The sequence below is a fragment of the Rana temporaria genome, chromosome 2, assembly GCF_905171775.1.
Source record: "Rana temporaria chromosome 2, aRanTem1.1, whole genome shotgun sequence".
In the NCBI taxonomy this organism is placed as follows: Eukaryota; Metazoa; Chordata; class Amphibia; order Anura; family Ranidae; genus Rana; species Rana temporaria.
The window spans coordinates 534,622,359-534,637,672 of NC_053490.1; the positions used below are offsets into that span (position 1 = coordinate 534,622,359).

The window sequence follows — 15,314 nt, forward strand, 5'->3', positions numbered from 1 at the left end:
GAGCATGTGGAAAAAAAAAAAAAAAAAAAAAACATAATGTTGGGTTTGTTAGAAAATTACAAAAAACTTTTTTTTACATGTAGGAGTGCCAGAATGGGCCCGGATGGGAAGTGGTTAAAACACCACGACCTACCTGAGTATTGTTGCTGACCATGTCCATCCCTTTAGTGGATAATGCACCATGTCACAAAGCTCCAATCATCTCACCACTGGACAATGAGGTCACTGTACTCCAATGGCCTCCACACTCACCACATCTCATCCAATAGAGCACCTTTGGGATGTGCAGCTGGACAGATCTGTAGCAACTGTGTGATGCCATCGTGTCACTACTGAGGAACGTTGTTGTATCTATTCCACCAAGAATGAAAAGGGGGTCCAACCCAGGCACTAGCAAAGTGTACCCAATACAGTGGCCAGTGAGTGTATTTAGAAATGTGCAATTAGTTTAACGAACTTTAAACATTTGTTTTTTTTTGGAAATTTAAAAATTAAGCTAAAAAGCCAAAAAAATTAAAAACACAACGATGGAACACAAAAATTAAAGAATTTTTGGGCAGTGCACATGTCTATTATAATAAAATAATAATAATAATAATAATAATTCACAATGGTGTCCCCTGCATACTTCCTTTGTCTAATCATTCCTTCACTTGGGACTTCAGATAATTAAGGTCTGTGTTGTGGTGATGGGAGAGTTCGAGTAGTGCAGCAAAACACAACTGGACAGGGCTGACACCACAAAACTGATGCGTGCTGGCCCAGAAGAGGACTTTAGAGCCGTGTGCATTCCGGGCAGAGGAATCTTCCTGTACTTTCAGGATCTTTATAGGGATAAAGCCTTGAGAAATATACAATTAGAGATGTGCTTCAAATCTGCCCCCTCAAAGTCAAAGATAATCAATTACCGATTAGGGAGATCCTCCCAGTAATGAAAGGCAGGATCTGTGCCCGCTCCTCCTCATTTCCAATATTTTTAGGTTTTAAAATTTCCATACGTTTCAGTCAAGAACACTTCTTGCCCCAAGAGATGTCTAGATGAACATCAATGTGATCAGAGAAGTGTACACCATTAGCACAACATTGTTATTGCCTACAGGTGATCCACCCCCTGGGATCCTTACATTCATCTGGTTTCGGCAGTGGTGGAGACTCTCCTCGCTGTCTAGGTTACAATCGATCTGGAGGTCGTAACCGTTTGCGTTTTCTGCGCTGGCAGGAATAATGCGTAATTTTCTACCCAACTTGTGAAGCTCCGCTATCTCTGTGTCCACCTGAAAAAAAAACACGTGTTGGAGTCAGTGTAATCAGAATTTACCAAACATTATAATTAATATTATATAAATATATTAATAAAAAAAATATATAAAAAAGTGGAAATACCAATACAGTTGAACCTCGGATTACGAGCATAATCCGTTCCAGGAGTGTGCACATAATCCAAAGTACTTGCATATTAAAGCGAGTTTTCCCATTGAAGTCAATGGAAATGAAAAAATGTTTGCGCATTGACTTCAATGGGATGCAATACCGAAAGCGGCCAGAGGTGGGGGGCGCCAGAGCGTCGAAAAGGCCCGAGGACACTTCAGCTCCTGCGCCCCCGTACCTCAGGCCAAATGAGGTACTGCATGCCTATTTACCTTGAATTCTGCTCGTCTTGCGAGTCACTTGCCGAGCCCATCGGAAAGACTTGGAAATACTACGTTCCCGGGCCTTTCCGGCCATTTGCAAAGCTCTCTGGCCGCATGCGGTATTGCATGCCATAGAAGTCAATGCGGAATAAATTATTTGCGTTTCCATTGACTTCAACGGGGAAACTCGCTTTGATATGCGAGTACTTTGGATTACGAGCATTCTCCTGGAACGGATTATGCGCATAATCCGAAGGTTCCACTGTAGTTCAGGAAATGATCAAATATATTTGTGGTGCGTCTGGGGCCCCCAGGTCTCAAGCCAAGCAACTTCCTTCGGTGCGTTAAAGATGGTAAACAGTTTACAGTGGGATGGACTAGAATACCCGGTCTGAGTATTCACACCAAGTTTGGGAGGAAGACAGCGCTAGACTGTTTGCGCTGGAGGCTGCCTAGCGACAGATTGCGGTGTGGAGGGTAAAAAGGGAATAACTTCCAATTAGTTATATCCCAATTGTAGGCGATGGCCTCCGTTGGGGTCTCGGGTTGCTACATTTCCTTATACAAATGTTTATTAGCATACAAACTAGAGCTGCACGATTGTGGCTAAAATGAGAATCACAATTCTTAGGCGATAGATCACGATTCTCACGGCGTATAAAATAAAAAAATTGGGCCAACTTTACTGTTTCGTTAAAGCGGATCTCCGCCGGAAAAAAAAAATAAAAGCCAGCAGCTACAAATACTGCAGCTGCTGACTTTTAATATTAGGACACTTACCTGTCCTGGAGTCCAGCGCCGTCGGCAGCAGAAGACAAGCGAAACTGAAGAGGAAGACTAGGACAGCCGCACTCCAGAAAACGTTCCTTTTTAACCACTTCCAGACCGCCGCATGTAGATATACGTTGTCAGAATGGCACATACAGGCACATTGGCGTACCTGTACGTCCCTGCCTAGACGGGGGTCCGATCGGGACCCCCCCCGCTACATGCGGCGGTCGGATTCCCGCGGGGAGCGATCCGGGACGACGGCGCGGCTATTCGTTTATAGCCGCCCCATAGCGATCGCTGCCTGTAGCTGAAGAACGGGGAGAGCCGTATGTAGAGACGGCTTCCCCGTGCTTCACTGTGGCGGCTGCATCGATCGAGTGATCCCTTTTATAGGGAGACTCGATCGATGACGTCAGTCCTACAGCCACACCCCCCTACAGTTGTAAACACACACTAGGTAAACCCCAACAGCGCCCCCTGTGGTTAACTCCCAAACTGCAACTGTCATTTTCACAATAAACAATGCAATTTAAATGCATTTTTTGCTGCGAAAATGACAATGGTCCCAAAAATGTGTCAAAATTGTCCGATGTGTCCGCCATAATGTCGCAGTCACGAAAAAAAAAAAATCACTGATCGCCGCCATTAGTAGTAAAAAAATATATATAAATAAAAACTATCCCCTATTTTGTAAACGCTATAAATTTTGCGCAAACCAATCGATAAACGCTTATTGCGATTTATTTTACCAAAAATAGGTAGAAGAATACGTATCGGCCTAAACTGAGGAAAAAAAAAATATGTTTTTGGGGGATATTTATTATAGCAAAAAGTAAAAAATATTGCATTTTTTTCAAAATTGCCGCTCTATTTTTGTTTATAGCGCAAAAAATAAAAACCGCAGAGGTGATCAAATACCACCAAAAGACAGCTCTATTTGTGGGAAAAAAAGGACGCCAATTTTGTTTGGGAGCCACGTCGCACGACCGCGCAATTGTCTGTTAAAGCGACGCAGTGCCGAATTGTAAAAACCCCTTGGGTCATTTAGCATATTGGTCCGGTCCTTAAAGTGGATGCAAACACAAAAAAACTTGCCAAATTATAAAGTCTGTTTCTCTGTCCTTGCTTTGTGTTACAGGTTATTTACATATCTAGAGCTTGGACATGTTTATCATATGTTATGTTGTGTTAATCATAATATGAGGTGATCCAAAGTTCATTGTATATTACCAGGATATGTAAATAACCTGTAACACAAAGCAAGAACAGAGAAACGGACTTTATAATTTGGCAAGTTTTTATCTGGAATTCTGTTAATTTTCACTGAACATTAAAATAGGATTGCTCAGCTCTGGATTAACTCTGTGTGGCAAGACTGGGCACAGATGATAGGGAATCTTATACTCTACATTGTGACATCAAAAAACTGCCCGGTTCCCTACAGCGCATGCGCGAGTTGCTCTGCGCCATGCTGACTGGTCCCCACTGTGTTCTGGGAGCCGTGCGTTTCCCAGAACACAATGGGAGGGACGGGATCTGAATGCAGTCTACTGTGTGGCCGGAAGTGGGTGCAAATACCTGTCTTAGGCAGGTATCTGCACCCCCCTCCCCCTGAAAGGTGTCAAATGAGACACCGGAGGGGGTTCCGATGAGCGCAAGTTACACTTTAGGGTGGAGCTCTGCTTTAAGTGTAGTAAATCACCCAAGTGCGTATTCATGTTGCTCAGCAACTAGTGTTTACACTTGGGTTGGGGTGGCCTGGGCCTTTCCAGCTTTGTCTGGATGCTTCAAACCGAGATGTGACTGCAACATACTGAAGTAAAAGGCAATAAAAAAAGGTCATTACCGATTCCTTGAGCTTGGCGTATTTGAGCTCTTCGCCCCATAGAATCTGCTTAGCATCATCCAGCTCTTTGCTCAGTTTGGCGCAAGTCTCCTTCACCTCGTTCTCCTCGTATTTGATCCTCTCGATGTCGGCTACAGAGTATTTCTGGTGGTCCAGGATGTCCTTTAGTCTCAGGTTTTCCTGCCTCATCGCTTCAGACTCCAGCTCTGGGGAAAGAGGAGACCATGTTAAAAAAACTTTGGATTTTGCAGACTGTTTCCACCGCTTGTATATTTGAAGGGTATCAGAACAGGAAGTGAAGGGAAAATGCCCTCACTGGCACACATGGCAAAGAAAAATAAAAAATAAAATCATCCAGTACAGGGCATAAGGGTTAGAACTAAAGGTCGACCAATATGGGTTTTCCTCTGGGCGGCCGATATATGATGCAGATTTTTGCGGCCGATATTTTAGGCTGATTTTTTGTTTTAAATCACCCACTCACTCCCCCCTGCTTGCTTCAGTCACTACCACACACAGGCAAGTGGTTGGCCCCGATTAGCACTGGCAGGTGGCAGTGATTGGCACTGGCAGATTCACACCGATTGCAACACTGAATGTAGAGAGGAGCTGTCAAAATTCAGCTGTGATGTCGGGGGTGGGCAGGACCCAGCAGCTATCCAACACCAATGATTGGGCCGCTTAAGAAAGGGGGCAGAGGTACATACATGTAGCAGCCCGCCCAGATCCCATCCCATTGGCTGGTGCTTGATAGCTGCCGCCCACCCCCGACATCAATGCTCATTTTTGACAGCTCCTCACTCTCTCTGCATTCAGTTAGGTGTCAGTTTCATACACTCAGCGGCTCTGGAAAGCTTCAGAAGCCGCGCTGCCAACAGAGTGTTGAGAAGAGAGGAACAATTGTGGGCACGGCAAAAAAAAAAAAAAAAACACGGCCCGATTTGGATAATAAATCGGCCGATGCATCAAAAAAAAAAAAAAAAAAAGGCAAATATTGCCCGATATATTGGTCGACCTCTAGTTAAAACCCCAGTCAGGTTATTACCAAGTATAAAACGAGTCGATGGAGTCATCAGCTGGCCAATCAGATTCACACAGGGTGCGGTCACTCAACCGAATCAGGCCAGCACTTAAAGGGGACCCAGAGTTGAAGATGTACAAAGTTTAAGGAGTGTACCATTAAAAAATTGTCCAAATATTTATTAGTTCATAAGAAAAACAGAAAAAAAAAAAAAAAAAAAAAGTTTCATATAAATATAAAATAAAAATTCCAAACTATCCCCCATTTTGTAAACGCTATAAAATTTTGCGCAAATTAATTGTTAAATGCTTATTGCGATTTTAATTTATCAAAAATATGTAGCGGCCTAAACTGAGAAAAAAAAAAAAAAATTATTTTTTTGGGGGGATATTTATTATAGCAAAAAGTAAACCTTGAATTTTTTTCAAAATTGTCGCTCTATTTTTGTTTATAGCGCAAAAAAAAAATGAAAAACGCAGAAGTGATCAAATACCACCAAAAGAAAGCTCTATTTGTGGAAAAAAAAAAAAAGCCAATTTTGTTTGGGAGCCACGTCGCACGACCGCGCAATTGTCAGTTAAAGCGACGCAGTGCCAAATCGCAAAAACTGGCCAGGTCCTTAACCTGCGTAATGGTCCGGGTCTTAAGTGGTTAAAGCTGAATTCCAGGAATTCAGCCACTCTGAAAAAAGTGCAGGCACACCAAGTTAAAGTAAAACTATTATTTTGGATAGAGTATAAGGGAGGGTTATAACCCCCGTCACTTTTTCGTATGTATGTATGTATGTATGTATGTATGTATGTATGTATGTATGTATGTATGTATGTATGTATGTATGTATGTATGTATGTATGTATGTACTTGTAACGGTCACCACCGTTTACGACCTTCCATCAACCCACAACACACAGACAAACCAGCAGGCACGATCCATATCCATTCCCCAGAAAATGACTGACCGCTCTATTCCCCCAGAAAATGACTGACCGCTCTATTCTCTGCTTCAAAATGTATGAACACTTTTAATGGTTAGCTCTCAAGTTTATATACAGTTTTCAAGGCATGTTTCAGTGATCACAGGAACAATCAAACTCTCCACCCACCCATCACACCCTGGGGGGGGGGGGCTTCCATACACCTTCAGATGGCCAATTGCTAAACATTCCAGACTTTTCGGCGCCGGTCTATAATTAACATGACCAAATAACTGCACCTGAGAAGTCACATTCCTTCATTAACAGAATTCAACAAAACACCATCACACAATGATGTCCCCTCAATCCACATCTTTAGACAGACGGTCTGTCTCCGACAGAAAGGTATTCACACCTGAGCATCAATAAACTTTAAACAGTGTTATCACACAATGAAAGGCCTTTCAAGAGCCATCCTCATTTAACATGTCAACAGTCTACACAGCGAGATGAGTCATAGAATAAACCAACACTTTGCAACATCTCCTGCAATATGAGCTATCAGTAATGTCCCCTGTCCTGTAATTAAGTGGTCTTGCATAGCAAGATCACTTATTGTTCTCTCACATATATATTATTCTTATAGCCAAATTTGCCCCCCTAACTCCTCCCACAGTTTTTACAGTACATAGACGAGTAATATATCAAATCGTGCGGATTGTTCCCGATCGGTGGGCTATTACTTTGTGGAACGTTTCGCCGAATCGTTCGCGAAATAGCGTCATTTTTGTGGCAAAATTTTCCCATAGGAATGAATGGGGAGAGCTAGAGTGTGAAATGTCAAAAACGGAAAAATCAGCACATGATTTGTAAACTGCGACCACTCCCTCATTTTCAAGCCGACCTACACAAATCTTATATCAAAACGTTCAGCTATCCCTGCTGCCACCACACATGTTCACGGCTAAGTGATTGATAAAAACCGTTTTCACAATATGATAATTTGTTTGCAACCTATGCCATCCATTATTTCAATGGAAGTCAATGGAGGTCAAAGTTTAGAAAACTAAAATCTGCTGGGGAATTTGTAAACTGCGACTGTGCCTTCAATTTTATTATTTCAGAGACATACTATACATCAAAATGTAGGTCTGGGTCTTGTGATTAGTAAAATATAAAGATATTCACTGTACCATTTATAGTTTTTAAAATACAACCATTTGAATAGGACAAGTATTTAAACAAAATACATGATCTCAGTCTCTGCTTGGAGGCTGCATGCATATGTTTACATTGGTTTCCTAGGAGACGCTGAGGTAATTAAAACTCCTCACGCACAGCTGTAAGGAGATTCTATAGCTCCTCCCACACAGTTGTGAGGTGTTTTCTGTGAGGTAAATACCTTCATTTGAAGGACAAGTATTCAAAAAAAAAAAAAATCCTCAATTTCTGCTGTGTTTACAGAGAGCCTGCAAACCAAACAATTGGCTTCCTAGAAGACGCTGAGGAGTTTAAGAACACCTCACAAACAGCTGTGAGGCGAGTTGGCTCCTCCCACACAAGGCTGAGGGAAACTTTCCTCTGCTAAAGTGTTTGCATATGTTTACATTGATTTCCTAGGAGACGCTGAGGTAAAAACCTTCATACACACATCTGTGAGGGCTTTCTATAGCTCCTCCCACACACTGTGAGGTGATATGGTTCAGTTTTTTTGGCTCTGCGTAACTTCTGCATGCTCTGCATATAGCAACCACTCCATAGCAACCAGTTTTTGATGGGGCAAATAGGATGGTGCAGTTTTGATGGAGCAGTTTTTCATGGGGCAATGGATGGAATTGGATCGACACACTGTTGGATCACATTTACATCTCCAGGGGCACCGTCTCCAGTCAGGAGTATTGGTGGAGGCAAGACCACGCCGCACAATTTCCCCAGAAATTGTATCTTTTCTAGTTTAGGATATAATTTCTCAGTCGCCCCATTGGACATAAGGTGACCCTAGACATAAAACTCCTTGGTGACACCTGTACAGGAGTACCCCTCATCCTTCCAAAGTCTGTTTGTCCCCGGTCATTCCGTTACAGTATGCAAGTAAAAAGTTGCTTATCTGTAATGTTCTTTCTAAGAGTCTTTCAGGACAGCACACTTGAGACCTCGGCTCCTCCCTTCTCAGGAAACACTGCCTTCCATCAGAGTCTTAGGCCACACATCCCCATCAGCCCCTTAGTTTTTCCCATGAGAAAAACTTTGGCTAATCTAGGGAGACATAACAGAACTTGAGTCCTGCGGGAACGGCGTCCCTGCACTTTTTTTAAAAAGCTGGAAAGCTGTTCCCTTTGCAGGACTCGAGCCGCCCAGGCCGATCCTTCCATGACGTAATGTCTCCTGGGAGCTTTTGTCATTGTTCCCAGGAGACATTGCGGAGGCCTGCCGTGAGTCATCGCGGGATTTAGAAAGAACTTGCTTACAGTTCTTTCTAAATCCTGCGATAACTCGCGGTAGGCCTCCGCAATGACAAAAGCTCCCAGGGGACATTGCGGCATCGAGGAATTGACGGGCGATGCTTACCATGCCTTGCTTTCCACCTCCATGTCTCTGTATGGATGCAGACATCTTGATAGCGGTCGGAATTTGCTTCCTTGTGTTTAAGCTTCCAGCAGGAAGGACAGTGAGCTGCATCACTAAACCTAACACCAAATATTTGTGAGATTTAGAGAGCATCAGTTCCCTGTATCTCACACTGCAGATTTACAACTTGGAGGCTGCAGACACAGGAGTGCCTAGGTACTCACATACCAGGAGGAAGTACACTATTTTTCAAGAAGATCTCGTGACAAAAAAAAAAAAAAAAAAAAAAAAAAAAAGACCACTTAAACACAGATAACATTTCGAAATTTTCCCTATACCATAGCAAACATTTACTTTTTAAGTTGAGCCCTATCCTAATGTAGATAAGCGGCAGTAGAGGGTGAAACGCATTAACGAACAAAAGAGGGTAACTGCTGCTGTTGTGACTTGGGCAATAAATACTTTTGATAAGTAGTGTCCCTCTACATAATATCAAAGGCACACTTACCCATTACCAATACTCCGTAACAGAAAATAAGGTCATTAAACCAGAGGTCCACCCACCGCTGCATACTGTAGCTGCTGACTTTTGAGAATCGGACACTTGCCTGTCCTGGAGTCCAGCGATGTCGACACCGCAGCTGATGTTTCCGTCGGTTGCATGCCGCCTCCATCGCAAGTAAGGGAACCCGGCAGTGTAGCCTTTTGGCTTCATGCCGGGAGCCCTACTGCAATTGGCCCGGTGACAGGGGAAAGAGGAGGAAGGAGAAGGGAGCCCCAGCCGCGACGTCAATACCGCGGCTGAGGCTCCTGGAAGTGGGATAAGCATACCTATGAAAGACAGGTATGCTGCCCGCCCTCCTCTTGAAAGGTGCCAAATGTGGCACCAGAAGGGGGGGGAATACAATGAGTGGAAGTTCCACTTTTGGGTGGAACTCCACTTCCAGCATAACACATATATACATTGTCACAGTGGCGGACCTTCTACCAGGGCGCTGCATGTATGCAGACTAGCATTTGTGCTGGACCCATGCTGTACAGCACACTCCCAGCACAGAGACCGAACTGTCTTTGCCCCCCCTAGTGCTCTTCTATTTTCTATCTCTGACAATCTCTTGCACCATGTCCCCAGTCTGACCGTCTCCTGTACTTTGTCTTCAGTCTCTGAACGTCTCCTGTAGTATGATTGCAGTCTCTGACCATTTATTGTATCATATCTGCAGTCTGACCTTCTCTTGTATCATGCACACACACACCCACACTTTTAGCTTTGAGGTGGGGGAGGGAAATCGTGGGCGAGTTACCACACTTTTTTCCCCCCAGGACTTGACCCCTGCATAAGAACACATCATAACCTTTAAAACTCCTGATGTTCCCACGTCCTAGTGGAATATATTTGGGTGGGTACCGGTGCTGTCCTGAAAGACTCTTGAAAAAAAACGTTACCGGTAAGCAACTTTTGATTTTCCCTCTTTCAGGACAGCACACTTGAGGATAAGCGAGCACTTACCCCTAGGGTGGGACTACTGCTTGCAGGACTTTAAGCCCAAAGGCCCGATCCTAAGCAGAGATCAAAATCAGATCAAATTCAGCCTGAAGGACTTAAAGCTTGACCACGTCGCGGCTCTGCAGATTTGTTCAGGTGTAGCACCTTCTGGGACCTCCACCCCCTTTACTACATAGGATTGACCAATGGCCAACCTTAGCCACCTGGCAATCATATTTCTAGAAGCTTCGTATCCTTTCTTCACCCCCTGGGGGAATAATAAAAAAAAAAAATATCGGACCTTCTAAAATGTTCCGTAACCTCTAAATATTTTAGAACACATCTCCTAACATCTAATCTGTGGAACACATGCTCCTGTTCCCTCACAGGATTAGAACAAAAAATGGGCAAAACAGATTTCCTGACCCCTATGAAAACTAGAAACAACTTTTGGTAAAAATGCCGGATCGGGTTTAAAAATTATCCGATCTGGAAAAATTTTAAAGAAAGGAGCCCTCAAAGCCTCTAGCTCACCAACCCTACTTGCAGTAGTGATTGGATGTTACAAATGTCACTGAACAAGACTCCATAGGCTCAAAGGGACCCCCTGCAAGAGTACCCTGCAGTACCAGAGAGATCCCACATAGGAAAAGGATGGGAGCCGACTGGTCTTTTCCTACCCAGAGCTTTAAAGAACCTAGCTATCCAAGGGTTCACTGCTAGTTCTAGAAATACGCTTGGGGCAGAAACCTGACCCTTAAGAGTACCGAGGGCCAGACCCTTATCTGCCCCACTCTGTAAGAACTCCAGAACTGCTACTGGGCTGTGAGCATTGAAGGAACTCTGTGCACCAAGCATTGAATTTCTTCCAGACTTAAGCAGATATTGCGTGTCTCTTTTCTACAATTCAGAAGAGTCGCTATCAAACTTTCAGAGAATCCCTTACTTCTCAGCAATTCCTCCTCAGAAGCCAGGCTGCCGATTTCCACCTCACCACCTCAGAAGTTTGGGCCTTGATAGAGGAGGTCTTCCCGGACTGGCAATATCCAAGGAGGTTCCACCGCCAGATCTTTTAGGATAGAAAACCATGGCCTCCTTGGCCAGTGTGGAGCTACCAAGATCATGGTGGGGTTCTCTGACTGGAATTTCCTCAGGACTGCAGGCAACAGTACTGAGGGGGGGGAGGCATAACACTTCGTAAAATGCAGACTCTGAGAAACAGCATCCACCCCTATTGCCCCGTCCCGAGAGAAGAAAAGGGGAATTTTTGCGTTTTCCCTTGAAGCGAAGAGGTCCACGCAAGGGACCCCCCCACCATTTGATAATTGTCTGGTAGATGCTTCGATTCAGTACCCAGTCGCTCGGTGTCCTCCTGCTGAGGAAATCTGCCAGCTGGTTTAACTCCACCTTCAGGTGTACCGCGGACAGAGCACCGTGACCTCGGCCCAGCTGAAAATAGCCCAGGTTCCTGTAGCGTTGTCTCCTCACCAGAGAAAACACCAAAACTGAGGGGCTAATGGGGGGGGGGGGGGGGGTGTTTGATGTGTGGCTTAAGACTCTGATGGAGGTGGCGTTTCCCGAGAAGGGAGGAGCCGAGGACTCAAGTGTGCTGTCCTGAAAGACGGGGAAAATTAAAAAAAAAAAAAAAAAAAAAAAAAAAAGACCTTGAAATGCAAGCTCCTTGTGGGCAGGGTCTCAGGTGAAGTGTACAATATGGAAAGGTTTGCATATAAATGGCTCTAATAAAAAAAAGGAACCCACAGAATATTCAGTACAACTACAACATACCAGCATGGCACGTGTAAATTGCGGACGTCACATGACAAACTGCTTTCAGCTAAACTTTACAACAAGAGGCAGAATCAGATACTGAAGAGCAAGAACCTCAATGACCAATCAGCTAATGCCAATTGTGTGAACTGTGATTGGTTGTTCTGTGTTGCTCAGGGAGGATTCTGCACTCACCTGTGGCCTCCAGCTCGTCGGTGACACTGCTGACACGCTGGTCCATCAACACAGAATGAGACGCCACCTCGGTCAAGTAATTCTTATATTTCTGGATGTCGGTCTGCAGAGAGGCCTTCAGTTTCCTCATGGAGGCCATTTGGTCCTGAAACATCAAAATAAACCAGATCAATACACCGGTATCCAGGGAAGACATTCTTAACCCCTTAACGCCCGCCGCACGACTATTTACGTCCGCACAATGGCACGGAGAGGCAGAAGGACGTATATATACACGTCCTTGCCTTCTAGCGGGTGGGGGGGTCCGATCGGGACCCCCCGCTGCGTGCGGATTCCCTCGGAGAGCGATCCGGGACGACCGCGCGGCTATTCGTTTATAGCCGCTCCGTCGCGATCGCTCCCCGGAGCTGAAGAACGGGGAGAGCCGTGTGTAAACATGGCTTCCCCGTGCTTCACTGTGGCGGCGCATCGATCGTGTCATCCCTTTATAGGGGAGACACAATCGATGACGTCAGACCTACAGCCACACCCCCCTACTGTTGTAAACACACACTAGGTGAAGCCCAACACGTTCAGCGCCCCCTGTGGTTAACTCCCAAACTGCAACTGTCATTTTCACAATAAACAATGCAATTGAAATGCATTTTTTGCTGTGAAAATGACAATGGTCCCAAAAATGTGTCAAAATTGTCCGCCATAATGTCGCAGTCACGAAAAAAAAAAAAAAATCGCCGCCATTAGTAGTAAAAAAAAAAAAAAAAAATCCATTTTGTAAACGCTATAAATTTTGCGCAAACCAATCGATAAACGCTTATTGCGATTTTTTTTACCAAAAATACGTATTCTTCTACCTATCGGCCTAAACTGAGGGATTTTTTTATATTATATATATATATATATATATATATATATATATATATATATATATAATTTTTTTTGGGGGGGGGGGGGGGGGGTATTTATTATAGCAAAAAGTTAAAAATATTGATTTTTTTTCAAAATTGTCGCTCTATTTTTGTTTATAGCGCAAAAAATAAAAACTGCAGAGGTGATCAAATACCACCAAAATAAAAGCTCTATTTGTGGGGGAAAAAGGACGTCAATTTTGTTTGGGAGCCACGTCGCACGAGCGCGCAATTGTCTGTTAAAGCGACGCTGTGCCAAATTGAAAAAACACCTTTGGGCATTTAGCAGCATATTGGTCTGGGGCTTAAGTGGCTAGGGAGCGCCAATTCCAACTACCGTCCTATACAAGGATGACCCCTCTGGAGAGATGGAAAAATACACAATTCTGTATAACCACACCATCTGTTTTTCAAAGTCGCATTTGCAATATAGTCAATCCAACAGGGGGGGGGGGGGGGGTCTCTTGCCTTCCTCTGGAAGCTAAATAAAAAAAAGTTGTTGGGAGGTGAGTGGAGGGGCAGAGGAGCTGGGCCAGCTCAGACAGCAATTGGACACTCCCAGAAGGAGAGGGCTATGACATGCAAAAGTAAATCCACCGCCAAGCCAAAGCCAATCCTCAATCTGCCCATCCCAAGATATGGAATTGCACCCAGAAGACCGGCACTTACCGGCTCTCGCTCCTTTCCTCTCTCCAGCTTCTCGATTTCTTCCACCAAGCTCTGAGCCTTCGTCTGCAGGAACTCCAGGCGACTCTCGTCCACAGCATACAGCGACTCTGAAGGAGATACACAGCTGCCAGTTAGAAGCCCAAATACACAGTTCATGTCACATATTGAGGCATCCATACCCGAGAGTCACGTTTTGTTGCTTTTTTTCCTTTTTTAATTAGCCATGGAGAAAATATCATCTGCTTCATCGTTCGTGGCAACGTTTTTCATCTTTCATTATTTGTGGGTTATTTTGTTAGGGTTAAAGGTTATTTATTCATTCTTGTTAGAGTGAACGATTAATTATTCGATTTTTTTGAAAGAGGGGTCAACTCATTTTTATAACTATGTAGAATTTACATTTTTGTTAGGGGTTAAAGTGATAAAGTCATACTTGCTTCCTCTGTACAGTTGGATTTGCACAGAGCAGCCCGGATCCTCCTTTTCCTTGGGACCATCACCGGTGCTCCTGGCCCCCTCCCTCCTGTCGATTCCCCCCACACCAAGCAGCTTGCTATAGGGGCAGCTCCTTGTGTTTTATTCAGACATGGAGCCGTAGTTCGGCCCCCCATCCCCTCTTTCTCCTGATTTGCCAACCCGACTTTGATCGACAGCAGCAGGAGCCAATGGCACCACTGCTGCGACTCGGCCAATCGGGAGGGAGATTCCCGGAGGGCCGAGGCACTTGTGCACATCACTGGAGGGAGATTGGGCTCAGGGAAGCATTAGGGGGGGCTGCTACACAGAAGTTTTTATTTTATCGTACTGCATAGAATGCGTTAACCACTTTCCGAAGGCTGGCCGTCATATGACGTCCTCGGCTTTGTGTGGCGAGATCTGAATGATGGGTGCAGCTACAGGCATCATTCAGATATCGGATTTTTGAAATGTTTGGGGGTTCTATGTATTGGCAAAAAAAAAAAAAAGAATTTTAAAAAGCGCCCCTGTCCCCGGTAGCTCGCACACGCAAGTCCCGCCCACATATGTGAACGCTGTTTAAACCAGGGTTTGACAAATTTGCTTGGAATCTAGGAGCCAGCTAAAAAAGTTAGGAGCCAGAAAACACACCCCATCCCGACGAGCTTGCGCGCAGAAGCGAACACATACATGAGCAGCGCCTGCATATGTAAACGGTGTTCAAACCACACATGTGAGGTATCGCCGCAATTGGTAGAGCGAGAGCAATAATTCTAGCCCTAGTCCTCCTCTAACTCAAAACATGCAACCTGTAGATTTTTTTTAAACGTCGCCTATGAAGATTAAAGGGTAAAAGTTTGTCGGCATTCCACGAGCGGACGCAATTTTGAAGCGTGACATGTTGGGTATGAATTTACTCGGCGTAACATTATCTTTCATAATATTAAAAAAAAAAAAAAATGGGGATAACTTTACTGTTGTCTTATTTTTTAATTAAAAAAAAGTTATTTTTTTCCCAAAAAAGTGCGCTTGTAAGACCGCTGCGCAAATACGGCGTGACAAAGTATTGCAATGATCACCTT

At 44.4% G+C, this 15,314-nt stretch overlaps 1 protein-coding gene across 1 annotated transcript in view; it reads right to left on the minus strand.

Moving 5' to 3' along the window:
• LOC120928081 (kinetochore protein NDC80 homolog) overlaps nt 1–15,314 on the minus strand; it is a 59,395-nt gene that overhangs the window by 16,520 nt on the left and 27,561 nt on the right. The window contains exons 9-12 of the mRNA XM_040339173.1: nt 13,777–13,883; nt 12,203–12,347; nt 4,249–4,454; nt 1,125–1,274 (exon numbers count right to left, since the gene is read on the minus strand). Of these exons, the coding sequence (XP_040195107.1) occupies nt 1,125–1,274; nt 4,249–4,454; nt 12,203–12,347; nt 13,777–13,883 (608 nt within the window). The remainder of the gene's footprint in view (nt 1–1,124; nt 1,275–4,248; nt 4,455–12,202; nt 12,348–13,776; nt 13,884–15,314) is intronic.